The sequence below is a fragment of the Lingula anatina genome, chromosome 5 (assembly GCF_051362555.1).
Source record: "Lingula anatina isolate TDL-2025a chromosome 5, LinAna3.0, whole genome shotgun sequence".
Taxonomy (NCBI): Eukaryota; Metazoa; Brachiopoda; class Lingulata; order Lingulida; family Lingulidae; genus Lingula; species Lingula anatina.
In genome coordinates, this window is record NC_141771.1 from 18,013,347 (window position 1) to 18,033,769 (window position 20,423).

The 20,423-nt window shown below is 38.3% G+C and overlaps 2 protein-coding genes and 1 long non-coding RNA gene across 6 annotated transcripts; 1 reads left to right on the forward strand and 2 right to left on the reverse strand.

Moving 5' to 3' along the window:
• Nucleotides 1-169: 169 nt before the first annotated feature.
• Nucleotides 170-14,807, forward strand: LOC106179200 (uncharacterized). 4 transcript variants are annotated; one of them, XM_087013496.1, is made up of 2 exons: nucleotides 170-274; nucleotides 12,519-14,807. In XM_087013496.1, the coding sequence occupies exon 2, from the start codon at nucleotides 12,526-12,528 to the stop codon at nucleotides 14,122-14,124; it is 1,599 nt and encodes a 532-aa protein (XP_086869622.1). In that variant the 5' UTR covers nucleotides 170-274; nucleotides 12,519-12,525; the 3' UTR covers nucleotides 14,125-14,807. The 4 variants fall into 4 exon arrangements, with proteins under 4 accessions (XP_086869622.1, XP_013418185.2, XP_086869621.1 ...); XM_013562731.2 differs by lacking the exon at nucleotides 170-274 and adding an exon at nucleotides 6,524-6,982; XM_087013495.1 differs by lacking the exon at nucleotides 170-274 and adding an exon at nucleotides 8,811-8,972.
• LOC147761772 (uncharacterized) lies at nucleotides 1,783-4,886 on the reverse strand. Its single transcript, XR_015334735.1, has 3 exons — nucleotides 4,631-4,886; nucleotides 3,134-3,226; nucleotides 1,783-2,718 (listed from the first exon to the last, which is right to left on the reverse strand). It is a non-coding gene; the product is annotated as an uncharacterized LOC147761772 (long non-coding RNA).
• Nucleotides 14,520-20,396, reverse strand: LOC106166038 (betaine--homocysteine S-methyltransferase 1-like). Its single transcript, XM_087013497.1, has 7 exons — nucleotides 20,209-20,396; nucleotides 18,777-18,967; nucleotides 18,105-18,299; nucleotides 17,523-17,634; nucleotides 16,434-16,609; nucleotides 16,005-16,080; nucleotides 14,520-15,550 (listed from the first exon to the last, which is right to left on the reverse strand). Exons 1-7 carry the CDS (start codon nucleotides 20,231-20,233, stop codon nucleotides 15,306-15,308), a joined length of 1,020 nt encoding a protein of 339 aa, XP_086869623.1. The 5' UTR covers nucleotides 20,234-20,396; the 3' UTR covers nucleotides 14,520-15,305.
• Nucleotides 20,397-20,423: the final 27 nt, after the last annotated feature.

The window sequence follows — 20,423 nt, forward strand, 5'->3', positions numbered from 1 at the left end:
ACGTTTTAAGTTTAAGATTGAACACTGGCCTCTCTGTTATGGGGGACTCTCTGTCACGTTACACCGGCCCTCCATTCCTGTTACAACGGCTATCCTAAAGAAGGTGCGTTAACTGAGGCTAGCACGTAGCTCAACTACAGCAATTCTAAGTGGGCTTGGCACAACACGATCCATTGCTATAAGGAATCGGATGCGGGTCCAAGGGGTGTCCAAGTTACCTGTTGCCTGCCGAAAGGACGATTCAGATTCCCTATCACTTGGGACCGATAAAAAGGTAAAATCTTTTTTATCCATGTGCAACCCCCCTAATACACACACACGCACGCACACGCACACCATATAGGCCTACTGTTAGCAGTAGTAGAATTAGTTTATTTCCGTGTGGCAACATAAACAAAAAGTAATACAAAATTTAAAAGCACACAAACGCAGGAAAAGCTAATAACACAGTGCCGCCGATAAATAAATTATACATGTAAATACTGGGAAAACGCTTTGTGCACGGAATCTACAACAACTTCCACGTGGCCTTCACATAGCTCATTACCTGTAAACTATTAAAGTTGAGTTCATACTGCTCTCTTAGTTGTTTAGTCATAGGGCATTCAAGCAGAACATGCCTCTTTGTTTGCAATACGGGCCCGTAGAAGGGGGGTGTCGAAGGACACCCCCTCCCCCCCCTTTTGCCTCTGGGTAGAATTTTATCTAGGTTCAAGGAGGTTTCATGGTAAAAGGCCCATTTTTCTTTTCGGAAAATCAATCCCCCTTTTGCGATTGCTGGCTACGGGCCTGCACTGATACCCCGCAAACACAGTCTCTCCTCTCTAGAGATACGGGCCCACCGCCCAGTCTCTATAGCCAGGTTATGTGACGAAGTGCGGAGACGTGTGAATGTAAGGCCTCTCAAGGCCCTGGGATATCAGCGTTTTGCTTGTGTACACTACTAACTGACAAATGAGGATTCATTTTTGTCTCTCGATACGCAGTAAATTTGGATTCAGTTTTTGATGAAATTGTTTCCTTTAGTTCCATCAAGGAGTTATAACAGAAGGAGATTACACGCAAGCCTTTCTATTGTCCGATGTCTGTTACGGTGGGCGGAGCTAGCTACGGGGGGCCTCCGGTCTCAAGGTTTCGTCTGCGTCGCTCTCCTCAGCTTGGAGATAAATTTCATATGCGTTATTTCGCGTTAGAATTCGAGATCAGTAATGTCAAAGCGCCGCTGTATGCTGACGATTTTTTTCACAGGTAATTATTTGGACGATGTGCTGGAAGGGAACGATATCATAGAAAGCGATTATAAGGTGGTGACTGAGGATGGTCACCATGAGCTTTTTTTTAGTCGGTGATAGATGGCTTTTTTATGGCACAACCCGGTGAAAAATCACCAAGGAGAAGTCAAAAGAAAACGTCCCAACTGTGGTTTGTGAAAATGACATTCAAGTGAACGTCTGTCCTCACTGCCAAAGGACATAATATTAATACATTAACGTTTGGACCCTCCTGCCCTTGGGTCCCATAAACATATACATTGTGACAGTGCCTACGCTTTGTGTCTGGTTTTAAATTTCTTAAAGTATTTTTTCTCTCACTCGGTATAATTTTAATATTATAATGCATTTAATTAAAATTTTAATCCAAGGTTGAGGCAATGCCACGACACGTCAGTTTACTGAATACTCGTTATAAATTTCTTTATCTTGGAAAATTCCCTTTTTTTCAGGATTATTTGACACGTGCTAACACTGTTCATATTTGTCGGTAAACAAGTGCACAGTGCTATACATTAAGAATAATTTTTATTCATTCATAAATATATTTATGTACAAAATATATCAGAAATTTTAGTATTCACTGAGCTCTTTAAAGTGAAACAAATAAAGATGAGAATATTGAATTTCAAACTATTATTTACTATATTAACTTAAAATATCTTTTAAGTCAACTTTATACTCAAGCACTCTATACTCTATACTCATGAAAGTAGCATCTGTGAGTAAAACCATTTTATTATATCAATAGAGGAACAAAAACAAAAATTTTACACATAAGCAGTAATAAATGAAGTCATAAGAATGATTAAGTTGCTACAGTTTTCCAGTTTTATGCAGTCTATGATGGCATTTTTTTCATCCGTGCAAATAGAAATAATTATATTCTTTTTTTATCTGACTTGCTGATACCAGTCTGTGCCAGATACTATTCCACTTACAGGCCAGCAAGGTCTGAAAATCTAATGGGCCAAATGAAAAAAAAAATCCTAGAAGATAAAGTGGTTAATTCTTACAAATAGGATAAAAAACATGGGATTTTCAAAAGGTTATTATAGATCAAGACAACACTTAGTAAGAACATTTATAAAATGTTACAGCTGAAAAAATTAACTGGTAAGTAAGCAGTAAGTGACTGCTTCAAAGAAATTTCACTGGCAATCAGGTAGACTGTTATACCATGGCACTCAACAATTTATATATAGGTTTTGAATTTTTTTCCACGTAACAGTAACACAAAATTTATGTCCACTTTTGCAATGTATAGAGTCAGTTAGGTGACTGAAAATATTTTAAAATGTCATAAAGGAGCACTATTAATTTAATGCAATCTCTGTTGGCCAGTCTTATCCAGTTTCTTCTCCAAAAAGGACAACTCAAGTGAGAATTTCTTCAGGGCCTTTTCTTCTGCCTTGCTAATGCCATGCCACTCAGAAAAGAGAGAAACCTGTAGGTTAGAAAAAAAACAAACATAATAATAGCATTATGAACTACTAGTATCCAAGTAGACATTATGGAATTACGCAGTGAAGTTTAATGTGTCTTGTTATGACTTGACTGAAATAATGTTCACCACATAAATGAACAATTTACAACTAAATTTATATAGAACATCAAGATTCATGATCACAAGCTAATAACCCCAAGAAATTGAAAGAAATTGTACTTATTACAAGAAATTATTTAAATCCACCCTGGTTCCTACTCTTCTGACAGGACAAAAAGGGGATTTCAGAGAGGCTGGTTGCTAAAAGGAAAATGCCCAAGGTTGTTGTATTTTGAAAAAAAAAAAAAAATTAAAAAGGGTACTGTTGTTAGTGAATGTTTAATGCATCTTAGGCATTATGACAAAAGTAACTTACCCCAGACACACTGACCTCCTTTTTTCATTGACATATTTTAATTTTTTCCAGCCTGACCATAATTCATATATTCAATGCAGCCTTCTCCCATATCTATAATAGAAAAAAAAACTTGAGTAGTTAAGATATGCATGTCAAATTCATTATCAATTTTGAGAGAATTTCTGTTTCAACACTACAAGATGAAATATTTAATTTCAAGTAATGAATAAACCTTAATAGAGTTCTATTCTTTTGTAACCACCAAGGCAAAGCTTCTTTCTTAAAATGAACTGAAACATCCAAGCTTGCCACCTAACATGCCAAAGTAGTGAAGTATAATTTAAGTAGAGAAGCAAGTACCCCTTAATTATAGAGGTGTCTTACACAATAAAGTGTGTCTTACACACCTTGACTCAAAGAGAGATGTGTAGTGAGATAACAGTAATTGGTGGAGCCTAGGTGAACTTAAAACCTTAAGACTTTAAATTAAGAAGCACCAGGATTCATGTGTGTTCTTTTTTCAAAGGTTTAATATGAATTCAAACATATATATGTAAAAAGAAGACTAAATAAGTTAAAAATAACTATACCAAAGACACTGTGAAGTCAAACTTCCTGTTAGACCGCCATGATGGAAAATGCTGGGTGGAGGCAAAATTTTCCAGTCAAAAAAACTGAGCACTTTACTTTAACAACAAAGTTACCACTCCAAAGCCACCCACCATGGTGAGAAGAAAAATGATGACCAACTGTCATGATAAGTCTTTTTAGATTTACACATGAAAAAGGTAAAGGCCAAAATGGTACATTTACCCATAACACTAGAGTAAAAAATTGGTATTCTGAACAAATCAGGTTATTTTTTTCAAGAAATATTGGAGCAGTATCCATGCAATATATACCACGCCACGACCAAGATGTTCAAGAATCTAAACACACCAAATTTTTTTATAATCTTGCATTTGAAAAGTACAAAAAGCGGTAAGGCTTTTGGCCGTAACAAGCGTAACACTTTTTGATCGGAACTCATGAAAATTGTCAATTGTCGTATCCAAGCTAGACCACATGTAAAATCGCAAAAAAAACAATACTGCTCAAGCAAGTGTGTTGCACACATAACATTTAGTTAAATATTATGACTGTCATGTGACACAAGTTTCAAAAAGTAGGAGGAAAATGTCTTTTGGAGTAATTTTTTTTCGATATATTAACAAGATGGCGGCTTAAGCATCTGCTTGTTATTCGGCTACTGAAAGTGCACCTAAGTTTTATTCTTTGCTACTGCCACAAATTACTTAACAATTGCAACTGTATAAAGACCAAACTTTGTTCATCTGATACTATATTTATAGGCACTTGTTATGAGTGGGAAATATTTTTCGTGCAATATTTATTCTCCACACACCACCTCGCGAGATCAACGTGTAGCTGGGCACTTACACAGTGAGACCCTACGACATAAAAAGTGCAATTTATCTTCATATTTCGTGTAGTTATGCATTTAAAAGCACTTACCTGTTTTTTGAAAACCTTGTCCAACGTAATATCATATAAATTCTGTATTTCTCTCATTTTTTAGAAACTTGGGACTCCGTTTCTGTTTCTGTCCTCAAAAATCAACAGACGAAGGCACAGATACTAACAAACGAGATTTAAACGAGAGTAGCAATTAAGCGTAACAGAGATAGGCATCCATTGTTCTCTGGGTTCTATTCATTCCGACCAATGAGAGACCGTAATACGGGCTCCGCCCCCACGCGTGTAATCTCCTTCTGTTATAACTCCTTGGTTCCATTCCCCACTCTACCTCTGAAGATTCCAATGAACTTGTTATATATTCAAAGACTTTTTTCTTTCAAGTTATATAAAGATTCCATACGAAATTGAAAGGGTCATCTATAAACCCCCCTTCTCTGGGAAATAAGCTTTGATAATTGCGCCCTTCGGGTTGCTCTAAGCAGGGACTTGCATGTATATCGTGCCTACGATATAATTCCCTGCTCTAACACGGAATCTTAGAGGAGGTGCTCCGTATACCCAGTAGAGTTTTGACAGCCATCATATACACAGCCTCTACATTGCAGTTTTAAAGTTCTACATTCATCTGCCTAGTTTAGATATCCAAGGTCGTAACCAATAGTTGAAGCGCAATAAGGTAGATCTCTCTTACTGGGGGGAGGAGGGGGGGGGGTCCTTACCGATCCTCTGGATAACAATATTGAGAAGAATCAAACAAGTGCTGCCTCAGCTTAGTTAGGACTATATAACTCATAAACATAAAAAAGAAAATAAAAGCTCAATTTTGAAACATGTTTGATATCAAAACGTACGTAAACTCAATAGTGTTTTGATTATTGAATAAAAATGGACACTGTTTACACATCCAGCCGCTACACAATGGAAAATAATCCGTTGACTTTTGGCATTTCGATCGTTTCGACCAATTAGCTGGTTAAACTCAACATTCAATGCACGGAAATATTTAATTAGAATTTCATTCCGGCGCTCTCTTGGCGCAATATTGATTTTGTTAATTTAGGTTATTAATGAAATCCCGTTTTTACATAGATACGCCACACAGTTGACTCATGCCAATGAAGTTCGAACTGATGAACGTGGTGATTGGAATCTGGATCCAGAACCAAACTTATAAACAGATGTATACCTAGATATGCCGTTTCTTTTATTCTGAGTTCAGATGTCTGGAAACCAGCAAGGAATTCTTATATTTAGCACCGAGGTGGGGTGCTCAGTTCTTCGTACAATGTAATATACCAATTCACATTTATGAAACAGTTTTCAACGTACGAAGGAAACGACCAAGACTGGTCACCCAGTGATATGAAGAACAGGCACTTATTTTTTTAACTTTAAAATGTGGTTAAGCAAATCATCCGTTTGGTATCTCCTCTGGGACCAATGGTTGCATATATCTCTTTTTCATTTGTGAACATTGCATTTTCTTTTTTTAAATGTGCCTAGAACAAACCAGGAAACGTTTTTTGCGACTTGAGGATTATTCTGTAAACTGTAAATTGACCATAAGACTTTAAAATGGACCCCGTGAAAGTTACGCCACCGCATTTTCACACTTTTGAAGATCACGGAGACTGATAGGGCGAATCAGGCACATTTTTTCGGGTGAAAAATATACATCATTTATAGGGGAGAAATCTGACACTTTCCCCTCCAGGAAACGTTTTTTGCGACTTGAGGATTATTCTGTAAACTGTAAATTGACCATAAGACTTTAAAATGGACCCCGTGAAAGTTACGCCACCGCATTTTCACACTTTTGAAGATCACGGAGACTGATAGGGCGAATCAGGCACATTTTTTCGGGTGAAAAATATACATAATTTATAGGGGAGAAATCTGACACTTTCCCCTCCAGTAATTCTTGAATTTGGATTAGATTTTGGTTATTATCATTTCCAAGTAACCCGAGCATAGGTGAAATTGAAATTCGAGAGAGTGATACGGACCATACCAGCTTCGATTTTATCACGTATCCATGATGTAATATGCCTCTAGCATGGTAGAACCGAACCAGCAAATATTCCCAGATCGATTTACAATTTTCCTTTATTTTATATATTGGACTTGGGAAAGGGAAAAGCAAGTAGCAACCGGTTCTTCCTTGATTAAATTTAAGTTAAGGATCGGCGTTTCCTCCCTCGGATTCTACGCGTTCGGGTTGAACAATACGTCTTGTGTAAAAAGGGGCTATTGAAACTTGGTTAAAAACAACACACAAAGCACGGGCGATATGAGCCGCATAACGCTGCCTAAGTTAGTAAACACGCCAGCCACGGAGGATAGAGGACGAACGTGCACGGACAGCCGGGCTGACCACAGGAATCTAAAGTAAGTTATATTTTCTAGGAAAATATTCGTGTATAATAGAGTAAAAAAGAGAAAAAAATGGTTTTGAAGTATGGTCAGACGCGTGCTTGTTGAATGAGAAGTGTTTGTGAAATTAATGACTAGAGAAAGTGACGAGGAGGATATTTTCTGTCCTCGTCTCGCTTATCAATAATATATAAAAAAGAGAACAGATTTTTAAAAAACGTTTTAGACTGACAGATAAGTAATGTCTATAGAAAAACGATTACTGGTGGTACTCTTTGAAGAATGAAAATTAAATACAAGATAGGAAAAGCTATTTCTTTGGGTAGATTTACACTGAACGTGCATTGTAATGGGTGTGTTACCTGTTAAAGAGATAAATACGCTAGACGTTTTCCTCTAACTGCATTTTATAAAAGGAGAAATTAATGTCTAAAGTCAAATTCATTGTTGAGTTTATGGTATAAATAGTAGATAATTTTATCCTTTTTAAAAGGTTTCCCAACATTTCTGTTTCTGACTGCGTTGTCAGAAAAAAAGTCCTATAGTAGTTAGAAAACAAGGGGCATAAAATAAAGGGACAAATATTTCGATTTAACTGTAGGCGCATTATTATATTATATGAAACATGTATTTTATTGTTTGAATTAGGTGAGCGTACTGTATTATTGATAGTTTTCTCTGGACGGCATTCTCCAGCTGTCGATTATATATGGCTTTGCTTATAGCGCAAGAAGATAGGAAGTAACATCATTTTTCTAAGGCCCACTTCAACGTTTCGAGTCTTATTATCTCACTCATTTTTTCCGCTTCAGTACGAACGAGTACTGCGCCCCTACAGATCTATCGACGAAAACTCATTAGTTGCTATTGGAAATTTTCTCACGCAAGGATAGCGTTTACATTCAAGACAATCGTTGAGCCAAATATTTTTGAATTAATAATCAATTACCACTATCGTTTTATTAGGTAATTAAATCAAAAGGCAGTTAAGGTTCCTTGGGTAAGTATCGATCATTAAAGAGTACGGGGTTAAACCTTGGGTCCAGTTGAGCTTTATATATGAATATTTCTCTATGCATAATTTAAGTCACCAAAATGGCTTATTACGGATATTAAGTTACACATGAATGCTTTAGGGGATTATTTTGTTTGGAACACGATAAGAATAATGAGGCAAAGAAATATTTTTCTTTAGTCCAGTAGGGGACCGAAGAAAAGACTGAGAGAACCCTTCTCGAATTTCAGAAACCTTATGTTTTAAAGAACTTGAGAAATAACACCAGTGTGACTTTTCGCGGCCAAGTGACATATTTCTCCCACTTTGATCAATTATTCCATTTCTACAGAATTACACGTCCGTCTGATTTGATCTGGGGTTTTATAATTGAATAATTCAAATATTGATTGTTACGTCGAACGCGTGGTTGCAATGTGCCCGTTGAAGCGTGAGGGCGAGATTGTTGTTAATAACCACCTGGTAACAACGAGCCTCGATCGAAGAAATAAACAACGGAATACAGAGACGGAAATAGGTGCTCATTGAATTTTTAGGGGGAAGGCTAAAGACAAAATATATTGCTCAATGCTTCTTGATTAAGTACATGTTTCTTTATAGACGAAGCACCTGACAACAGTGGTATCCCGCACGGAAAATCATCATACATCATGAAATTTGTGCGAAAAATTAATTACTAAGGCACTAAGGATAAGCTACGTATTAGGATCACCGATTCTCTGGCAGGCAAAGGCGGGCGAACGTTCCTCCTCACCCCGTTCACAAGGCAGCAAATACGTCCAAGATAGCATTCTCTTCTGTCTCTCCCCGAATATTCCCGCAGATCGCAATTCTCATGCCTGTTCAATTTGAACAAGTTCCATTGCGATTATGTATTTATCTTTAAGTGCCGTTTCTATGACCTATCCAAACTCACATGTTAGTCCAAGGCTCTAACACCTTTCTATCTTATTTGAACAACATCAGCCACTGAGAGATTGTACTGTTTATGTAAGTATTGGGTTCGCGCGATAGTTCTTTATAGTCAGTTTATTTTAGTGCCTTTGAGAAAGGTTACTGTATGACAACAAGACGCTTAGGGTTCATATCGTCCAGTAGATCTCGAATATTGACTGGCAACAGAGGCTTCCGGTTTGAGGCAGGGATGTCGTGAGAGTCTTTGGATATAATGCCGACTGTTGTCATTTGTTTTAACTATCCAGACTCTCGGTTTGAGTGTGAAGATTGCGGCGTCTCTGAGGTAGAAGGTTCTGTTTAAGAGATGGACGGTGAACGCTGGTGTAGCCCTAGGAACGGCGGGAATAGACCCCCACCATGGTAACTTAAAGCTCGTTTGTTAAATGATTTTTTTATAATGATATGATTTCAAGCAAAATGTATGTTATGATATTGTATTGTGTTGGCCGGTGTAACAGGAATCGTAGTCCGTTCCCCATCACATTACTTTGTAGGTGACATTCGTCCCATATACTAAGCCTAATACTCCGACTAGGGGCCTAATCCGAACCTGTACTTTTCATATGGGAGCCCAGAATTTTATTCCTAGGACTTCTATTCCTGTTACACCCGCAGTCTTGGTCTCGTAGGTATAGTCTTAAGTGGGTTGTAAGGCGCAGCGTCTACACATCTAGAGGCGACATTACGTGTTGACTGTTTATGGTCGACTAAAAGTTAATCATAAACCTGGCGTCAAGGACCCGGTTGTAGCTTAATCTTCAATATAGTTAAGTTTCTTCTAAGTTTCTGCTGAGAAGAAGTTTTTAAAGTATATAATGAGTGTTATATCAACTGACATGTACATGATGTAGAAGGAATTGTTACAATTGTTACGTGAACAGAAGCCCTAAGCCTCCTTATAGCGTCCATTATTAACTCTCAAGTCCCGTTACATATAGTGTGCTTTGTAAAGTGATACATGTAAGCCGCCGCAGAGACATTGTACTCTACTCCAGTCTCATTAGCAATACGTGGGGGGACATTTTTCTCTTAAAACCCGATTGACAGTTTTTGAATACTGAAATGGATAATTCGAATTGCCCTTAACCATGAAATTTCGGTATCCTTACGTTTAAGAAAATTACGCTGTACAAGAATCTTGACTAAGCACTAGAAAATTAAGTATGGTGAAAGCAATATGAAAAGGCAGACGGGATCACAAAAACGTGCTAACATGTAGTGCGATTTTAAAAAGAAATCTTATGCTACATTTACCAAAGAAGTGTTTTTGTGCCGCGCTTTAAGCTTTTAACCCAGAACGTGACTGCTTAAGATTTCCGTGACAGCTGCATCTCGCAAAACACGTGCTAAATTAGCAGCCTCAGTTTATTTGACATAAAAATATGTCGTTTTCTAACAGGAACAGTAAATTAACAGGTCTTAAACCCGCTCACAAAAAGTTGGAAAGGTATACCTACTTATAATAACTGAGTTAAAAAGAAAATAAAATTGGCAAGTTAATCGAAATCTTTTTGAGTGTGGCAAGCGGCATATGCGCTGTTAGACTTGTTGCTTTGGGGATCTTCACAAACTTGATTTGTCCAAAGATTTGTTTTATTTTGGCGTGCATAAAACTATCGAAATTTATGTGTCTGTTTGTGTTTCTACGGGAGGGAAAAGTTCTCAAGGAGGGAAAACTCATATATGTACAATACACATTGGTTTGTATTCCATTAGCTTTAAACCTGACAGTTGAATTGTTTACCCTTAGATAACTGTCTAGAGACCGTTGTTTATCTTTAGTATCACTGATGGCGACATCTTTGGTATTCAGCACTAACGGCTTTTTATCTTCGTAATTTTTTTTCTTTCTTCGAGAACACATTGCTGGATCGCGACGAAATTCTGAGAAATTAGTATCCATTCTTAGATTGTTTAAATCAACTAAGATCATAAAAAGATTCATCAAGTGTCGTTACTGTTATATATCAACATTTGACCTAAATCTATAGAACGATCAATATTTCGAACGTGACATGAATATTGAACCTATATTGGCAGACTGTTGTGTAAATATAAGTGATCAATCCCTCAGATACAGAGATCTCAGCTCTGCATTTCTTGAGACACTGGCAGGCTTTTACAACAGTGTGCTTTTTTGATTATTAATTATCATAAGCCACAAGTGGTGTCGGCTTCGCAGTGCAACCTTCCTACTATATTTCAGCCAGATTTTTTTTGGTTTGTTTTTATCAATAATGCATTAATAACCTAATAGAAATTAGTGTAAAACGCCAATGTTTACAAAACTGCAGGTTTCTCTTCTACCCAAGTAATCTAAATCGACCAACGGACTGCTAGAACTGTAGGCCTAAATGAAATAATATTGTAATTGTGTATACCTGGGTGCCTTGCCATTTAACAGTCGAAATTTTGAACAAACATGAACAACAAACTCGAATATGGCTCAGTTATTTGCATGCATAAAACTATTTGACTAGCCTCGAAACACCTTAAGGTTAACCGCTGCCAAGTTTTTGTAAATAATATTTTTATTAACTCTTATAGAAAGGGGTGTTATGTAAGCTTAAAAGGCGTGTCATTAAGTGTTCAGCTTCCTAGTGGTACCCGTTAAAGGTCGATGAGGTGATGGACGTTTCTTGTTCCGTCACTTGAAAGAAGAAAAAAATAAAAACACGGAAACTATAAAAAGTGTAATAAATAGTTCTCATGTTGCTGTACCGATTGATGTTGACGAGTATTTTGCCAGCATGTTGTGTTGTATTATACCAGCAAGCGCGATCGATCAAATTCTGAATGGCAGTCAAGTACAGAGTACCCGTGTTTAATTTATTTAAAAACATGAACAATTTCTGTAAAAAATAAAGAACCTGCTCGCTCTGAAATTCGACAAGGTGATCATGGTAGTTTTGATCATGGTAGTTTTTATCCCGCTCAGATACGTACAAAGTACCTAATCTTTTTTTCTTTTTGAGCGCAAAGAAACGTTTATTGTGGTCGTGGTTTAATTTTGTGTTGGTTTTGTACACTACTTTTTACATTGCATGTTGCATGGGAATCAATACCTACAGTTCCACTTGCAAGTGTTTCCCTGATAGGGCCTACATGTTATAGTGATATAGCAATCAGGGGCGGGTTTAGGGCGTCTTCTGGGTCTTCCGGAAGACGGTCAGATTTTCAAGTTTACATTGACGGGTATTTCGGAAGACGGTCAAAAATGGAGGACGGATCAACATAGATAAATTGGAAGACTGTCAAAAAATAACTCTGGATCCGCCCCTGGCAATGCTATGTACCAGGGCATTTAATGTCTAGAGTGACGATCCATTACCAACCGATACAGCGCATAATTACTGGCCTATGATATAGCAAAATCAAAGTACTGCATATAAAACTTCGAATGTAGAAACTATGAGCGAAGGCCCACACTGCTGTTTCGCACTTAATGTAGATTAATTTTTCAAATACTAATTGGTTTCATGCATACGAACGAGTACTTTTTTTTTGGACAACTTAAAATAATCCCTTTTAGAGTTATACGTTTTATCTTAAAATAATGTATTTCTACTTATTTTTCAGCGGAGAAATGTTGACAGCAGCACGAATGGTGGCGCCCTCCAGGGAGCCGTCGTCAACGAGCGATCACGTGGCCATCACCTCGCGACCTGAAGCTGCCATAGGTCGCATTACCCGGAAATTGTACTCCAGGACAAAATTGTCTCAACCGGAACTGGATCTTTTGTCCAACACCTGTCAGTTCGAAGACGTCCCGGCTTTATTGGAACCAAATGCTGATGATGACGTCGTCGACGACCCGTCCCAGAGTAAAGACCGTGGGGATATTTCTGAAGCGTTTCCAAAATCCCAACAGAAAAAGTTAGCCCAAAAGAAGAAGGTCGTCCCATCACCGGAGGAGAACGCCACGGGTTTATTGGCTTTGACTGATATTTTGTATAGGACAGATTATTCTCACATGGTGCATTTGAAGAAAAAACAATGCGTGCCAAAAAGAACGAAAGTGACGGAGTATAACCTGAAGGATGAGGAGATTTGCGTGCTCAAAAAGTATAAGTCGGAGCTAGTCAGAGAGTTAAAGATATGCCGTGACGTTATGCTGCATAGAGCACGAGAAACCATCACGACAGACGATGAGAAAATGGCACTCACCATTGACGTCGACAGTTTGAAAATCCTGCAGACACTTATGGATAGAAAGTATAAAGAGCTCTGTGACTTCAAAACCACCCTGTGTAAAGAAACGCTTTTGACGCTTCAGAAACTTGATAAAATGGTGGCCACTCCGCTAAGATGGGAAATAGAAAAGGCGGGACTGGGAGAAATTGTAATGGAACAATTGGAAAGCAATATGGCCGCGCTTAACGCTCTCAAGGTACAGAAGCGACATTGTGAAGAGACAATTGAAGAAGCCAACCGATCTCTACAGAAATGTGCCAAATCGAAATTTCAAGCTCCGATACGCAGCGATCTTGACAAATTCATTGAGAAGTACAAAAATAAGATTACGGAAGTTGAAAAGGAGATGGCTGAGGTCGAACAAAGGGTAGAAAAATGCCGAAATTCAGCTGACTTACCAAAGTCGGGAACTGATAATAAAGGTTCCCGAGCTCCTGCTCAAAATCTCATGGACAAAGTTCAAAGTCTGCTGTCCCGGACTGAAAACAACTTGGACAACCTTCTCAAGAAACTTTACGACACTATAGCCACGCACGAAAGAACGATTGCCGATTGTCGTAACACAATTGCTCAACACGAGGGAACGATTTCCGATCTAACAACAAAAAACTTCGAGCTCACAAACACATTACATAACACACAAGCTAACTTACAGGAGACCACTAGGCTGTGGAAACTGGACCAGGATAAGTTGGCTGGATGCCGGTCGAAAATCGCCGACCAGGAGCTTAACCTCGAGTCCCTGATAGATCATCGCGCCGCTCTCATGGTGGAAGTGGGCGAACTCAAGAACACGATAAAAGACAGAGAAGCCACCATTGCTCGAATGTTTGAGGAAATTAACGCCATGAAGAAGGAGAGATATAAACTCCAAGTGACCGTGAAAGAAAAAGAGTGCTTTATTTCGGCTCTCCAGAAAGAGAGAGGCGATCTTAGGAGAGAAATACTGGACAGAAAGTCACTTGTTCCACTAAATTTAGTAAAATATTGAAATTATTAACCGCCTTAAGAAAAACATGACTCTAGTTATGTTATCATTCACTGTTTAACATCTACGCATATGTGCCTTAATAGTATTTCAGTCAAGGCGTTTCAAATTTTGAAACGTGACTCGATGTTGCTCAAATTCCTGGTAAAAAAAAACCGGGAAAAAGTTTTTATTTTTTAATAAATTTTTTTATAATAAATTTAAAATAGCATGGTTCTTAAAAAACATTTTACAGTATTTCTGAATATTTACTTGCTCAGAAAATATTGGATGATAGATGTGCAAAATGTTAGGCTAGGCCTACTTGCGAAATCATCCAAATCTCTTCTGCAATTTTGAAAGCAGTCGTCTTTCTATTGACAAGCTTTATTAAACAGTCAGATGTACATCATGTAATCTATGTGGCGATTTATTACTTTAATTGGAAGTTTACATTCAATTCACTTTCGTTCAATTCATTCGAAACATAAAATGAAAATTGGCACCATTCTGATTCACATATCAATTTGTAATACTTGTTAAATACATTTTATATAATTATCTCTTTTCTCAAGTCATTTATTCCATTTTTGTCAATTCATATTATTAATCAATCGTTACTTTAATTGTCTGATCAAATATTTTGACATGACAATTATAATCACCTTTTGAATTTTTGTTTGAAAAAATAAATGATTAAAAGTGAATTATTCCTTTTCTGTAAGCTTTTACGGGGTTTTAGAGTACCGCTGTATGTTTATATTTGTATAATTAAAATAATCTTAACTCAGATTAGACTGACACAGTAGAGGACGGAGCACGGTACTCTTTGACCACAGGGGTCGCTAGTCTATTCTTTAATTTTGTATCCTATACCAGGCTGTCTTCAGATTAAAAGTTATCGGTCCAACAGGATCGAACTATTTCAGCTGGAATTCTTGCTATTAAAGCGCAATCAATGATATCAGCTTAACTGTCTTGCACGCCCCTTCGAAACTTAAAGTACTTGGGTAAAGTTGGTCAAAAATTTGTGGTCCATAATGTTGTTCATTTTGCTCAATTTTTGACAACTAGAACACCGTTTTACCACATTAAATTGAGACTTATAAAGTCACGATGGGGTGCTCGTGAAATAAATGATCACCATTATCCTCGGGGTACACGCTTATGTACACACATGCCATCACCTCCCCTGTGAAGCCCCTTTACATATTTAACGGCGCAAACTTGGGTCGATTTCTGACCGAAGTATCCGGGTATGAAGAGTACCGGCTGGCGGGCGGCCTCCTTCCGTACGTCTCCGCCACCATCCTGAGGAGATTGGCGGCGTTACCACAGCAGAGCCCCGTGTACTGGATACCAAGCTCCTTCAGTTGTTGGGCAAACTTTCCTATCTCTGTGCGACCACACTGCCATGCTCCTATATCGTAGTCGGGATTGGATGCATTTTCTAAAAGTAAAAAACATCAAGATTACGACAAGAAATTTAAATAATGCGCAGTTTCAAAGTTATATTTGGCTGGCCGAGTGATTCATTTGGTTTATTCTTTTGCATGTCGACTTCATTTGAGTCATTAAGAAACTTGGAGAACTGGTTTATATGCGTTTACGGGAATATGCGTTCGCTTCATATCAAGAGACAACTTCTTGCTTCACAAATTAGTAGTACTTTAACTAGACAAAATTGGACTTCATGAAACACCCTTAAACTTACATACAAGGCATTTACAGGGAGATATGGAGTCATGCGGGCCGACCCTAGGCCATAACAAGCCACCATGTATACTCCTTCCTCATACGCTTCTTCTGTATTAATTCTCTAGATAAATTTTTATTACAAAGTGGTGCAAAGAATGTTAGCGTACGACATATACATGTTCTATTTTTTAAAAACTTTTTTTCACCTGGATTAGAAAGAGCTTGCCACACGGGTCTCTCTGGGGTTGTCCTAAAACAGACCGGTAAACAGCAAACAGGACCCTGTAAAGAATATACGTGTACATCATAAATGGACACTTACTGGTATACTATAGGGCCCGTTCACAATGAATGTATCATTTCTTATTGGCCGTCACCTGCCGGTGATTCAATGCACACGATATTGTGATATCTACATGGTAACTGTGCAGTCAATTTCGAAATGGGACTACATGTACAATATAACACAATATACTATTTCGAAATGGTAGTTCATGCACAATATAAAAAAATATATCATATACTATTTCAAAATGGGTCTTACATGTAGGCCCCCTACAATATAACACAATATACAATTTTTGAAATGGGACTACATATACAATATAACACAATATACATGTACTAAACCTTACCTGGCAGACCTTCTTGACCTCCCTTATCAACGGTAGCATCGTCTCCGGTCCTCTACCGCAATTTAAACCCACCGCAGCAGCACCAGCGGCCTCCAACCTCCTCACCGCTTCCGGTACTGGGACGCCATCTACAGTTACGTCCTTGTATGGAACTATGGTAATGACTGCTGGGACACCTTGGGATGAGAAAAGCTGTGCAAAAAGAGCTTATTCTTGACGTCATACCAATGGAATGACGTCATGCCCGGCCACATGACCCGACTGGCTAGCTGAAAACTTCCAGTACAGTGGCGAGAAATTGAAGAACATGTAATATAATCTCGCAGGGAATGGTGAGATAAAATTTTGCCAATACTAGTTTTTGAATTTCATGGTGTGGCAAAAAAGAAAACGTAAACGGCTATAGAAAACATCCATAATTATCTATGGGTGACAATTATGGATGGAATTTATAGGGTGAAATCAAAGCTACGAAAATAATGAAAGTAATGACAGTAAACCCTGCTGTGAAATGTGCATATATGCATCACCTACCGAGTCCAGTAAATTTGAATGGAAATAGAGAAAGGGGGGAACTATCTATGAACAAAAATTATACAATCACTATAAAATACGAGCAAGTGTTTTTTCTGTTTTACTTGTAGGCACTATGCTGGCCTATAAATAAGGATCATTTGGATCACAATCGCAAAGAATCAACAGCTTCCATGGATAATCAATCATATTATAGCAAGGAAGGTAGGATAGCAGATAGGGGATAACTTAATGGGACATCATGACGTCAAATGATCCGTTCAAGTCAAGTAGGCCTACCAATCTGAAGTGGCGGATTTAAGGGGATGTGGGGGGGGGGGGGGGTCTTGACCTCCCTTCAGTTTCTGAAAAAAAAAATCACACCAATAATCCCTCTTGATTTAGAATTTTGAATAGCTGAATCATAGTTCTAAACCGTGCCAAATGGCACCGTTCAACCACCAAAACACCAAAAATGTCCACTTAAAAAAAAGACTGGATCCCCCTTTAAATAATCCTGGATCCGCCCCTGAAGCTAAAATAATTGTTTGTATGAACTTCAGTGGAACACTGTACCTTGGCCAAACTCTTGAATTGTCTCCAACGCCATCATGGCCTCTCCAAAATGGCGGAAGGTTTCCCCCACGATGTAGTCGGCGCCCTCTTCCACCGCCCACACCACTTGTTCCTAAACAGATGCACAGATGGTATCAGTCATAGGTTTCCCATATAAAGGTCCCATTTCCAATGAATATATCGTCCTACGTAGATCGATCCAACTCAACGGGGACACTTGCTGAATGCAATCAGATTAACTGAATGGCACGCCTGCTTTTGTTTCCAAACGCACTCGTATAAAACATCAGCCTTTCTGTAATTTACTCAACGCCAGGAGGAGGCATGTTAACCTTTAATATGATTGCTTTCAGCGAAATTCTCCGCGGAGTTGGATCGATCTATGTAAAAACGATAATTTCATTGGGAATGGGTCGTAATTTCATCATACTTGTAGGTCAGCTTTTAAAGTTTTATTGGTACAGTGAGTAATAATAGAATGACACGTAAAACATTTTTTACGCCAAACCATTCTTAACCCATTGCCTGTCGTGACGATATTGAACATTCTCCGTTACAACATCCTTGCCTTCCAACATGTACCTTGAATATTTCCTTTACGTATGCATTAATCGTTGGGTTATCTGGGTCATAGATAGTGGAATTGGAAATGTCTCCCGCCATTAAGGTTCCCGTCTCGTCTGCTACTTCCCTCGCCATTCGAAGGGCTGTACGGTGAAGCTTCTCCACTTCATCTTCTCTGTCGATTCTTTTCAGTTTGTCTCGATGACCAAAGTACTGGAAGGATGAAAACATTAAACACTGGGGCATTTAAAACAGTTACATTTGGCACCAACGGACATGTATGTCTAGGTTGATTTTCTCTAGGTGGTCGGTGATTTTCTCTAGGTACATGGTCTATGCATTTTTGCCCCTTAACTGGTTAACCCCCCCCCCCTTGGCCACCTACTTCAGAGAAGATAAATTAGCGTAAAAGCATATGATTCGATCAATTTTTAGCATATATGACATGCTCCATTGACGCCAAAATCGCCTTTTACTTTACAGAATGAAAGTGGTAGGTTTGCGGCCTACATGTACTTTTCTGTTATTGGTATAGGTGAGTGGCCTCACCATTTTCTGGTCCCTGAATTTGTCACTGACACATTTTATGTAGGTTTTCTCTCGGATTTTTAAAAATATCTTAAAAGAAAATGTATAGAAAAGTGTCACTAATGTTTACAAAGAGGTGACAAAATCTCTGTTTCATGTTACCGTAACTGCCATGACTACGTCACTTCCGGCATGAACAAGCTCCTTATGGAGTTGACGAACCACGTCCGGGTTTTCCAATACCACTTCTGGAACAGTTTCGCCATATTTCAAGTAACCTCGTCGCTCTAATTCAAGTACGTATCCCTCCGCCACGATAATACTTTCTCCAGCCTGAAGTCGCTCCACAAGCCCTTATCACGAAAAAAATCGAATTATGCTTTTAAACGGTGATTAAGATTGACTTATGGCGTACATATGGTGATCAAAGCATAGAATGGGAAAAACTGAGGCATTTTTCTTAGTAAATTCAAATTATATACCTTAGCAAATTGAAGACTGCAGAAAATTTGCTGCAAACTGTAAGAACAACGTAGGTTTTGTTGCGGGATTCCGAAAAGATACATGTATTCAGGTTCTTGCAAATTCACTTAGATTTCATTTGCGTGGTTAAAGTCCTTCTTGCAAATTTGCACGTGACCTCGCAAGAAGCATATAAGTTATGTGTGCATATGTAATAACCAATTTAAAATTACAACAAATCAACCGAAGGGTCAGGTTGGTTTAATACGAGTATTATAAATAGAAAATAGAACTTCCGATCTCTAAAATAAAACAATTATTGAGTTATACCAAATCATTATAACATGAGCAGATTTATTTTCAGAAACATATACAGAAAACACGTTATTTCTAAATTAACTGACAAAGGGGCGAAACATGAATACCCCAAACCTTGTGTGGCGCATTCCGTTACTGCTCGTGCATGAAATTAAAACTCTTTATCCCTTTGAAATGTCCACATAAAGTTTCGGGTGTCAATGGTTCATTGCCATCCACCATAAGTTAAAGTCCATCTCGACTTTCCAGTTTTTTCCACACACTTAATTACAATTATAAAGTTATATAAGTTAACTAGAAAAGCACTCCGAGAGCGCAGACCTCCGCCAAGGCAGCGATTTTTGATTATTATTGATTGATAATTGATCCGGATCACCATCAAAAACTTATCATCTCTTCCTTGGCCCACTTCTGACAGTTCCTGAAAATTTCATCAAAATCGGTCCATAACTTTTTGATTTATGTTGATGACAGACAAACAAACAAACAGACAAACATGGGTGAAAAGATAATCTCCTTGGCGGAGGTCATAATTTTCATACGTGGAAAAGCTAAGTTATATATTATGACCGTCAACCACAACCATAACAGTCAAGAATAAGAAGAAAAAACATCCGCTTAGCTTGTACACGAACTAACTGATATTTACCCCGTATTGTATGGAACACATTGCCAACAACATGTTTGTAGTCTATGTACATGTACGCACATGTAGCTGGCGGCAAGGAGTTTCTGTTGAAACTCCTTGCTGACGGAAACATTGAACACTATTATGAAACCTTTAAAACAGTGAGGATAATAGGGATACTGATACCTTTCTTTGCTCGTCTATCGGCCATGGTCGCCTTCAAATACCAGGGGTATACGGACAGACTAGTTCCGCAGTCCAGGCCAGGTTATGGAGTATTTCACCCTGCCAGATAAAGTCTTAACTGCCGCGGATAAGGAAAACTTGCCCCCGTCTGTGGTCTATATGCATGTAGGTTATCAGCCATGTTCCTCGTGACCGCGTTTTAGCACTCCGATTTA

Excerpts from the sequence above, each read along its gene's own strand:
- LOC106179200 (XM_013562731.2), top strand. The coding sequence starts at position 6,885 with ATGAGCCGCATAACGCTGCCTAAGTTAGTAAACACGCCAGCCACGGAG. Across the intron at positions 6,983-12,518 it reads GCTGACCACAGGAATCTAAA|CGGAGAAATGTTGACAGCAG; the intron begins GTAAGTTATATT and ends CTTATTTTTCAG.
- LOC106166038 (XM_087013497.1), bottom strand. The coding sequence starts at position 20,233 with ATGGCCGATAGACGAGCAAAGAAAG. Across the intron at positions 18,968-20,208 it reads CGATAGACGAGCAAAGAAAG|GGCTTGTGGAGCGACTTCAG; the intron begins GTATCAGTATCC and ends TTTCGTGATAAG. Across the intron at positions 16,610-17,522 it reads AATTCAAGAGTTTGGCCAAG|GTGTCCCAGCAGTCATTACC; the intron begins GTACAGTGTTCC and ends TCTCATCCCAAG.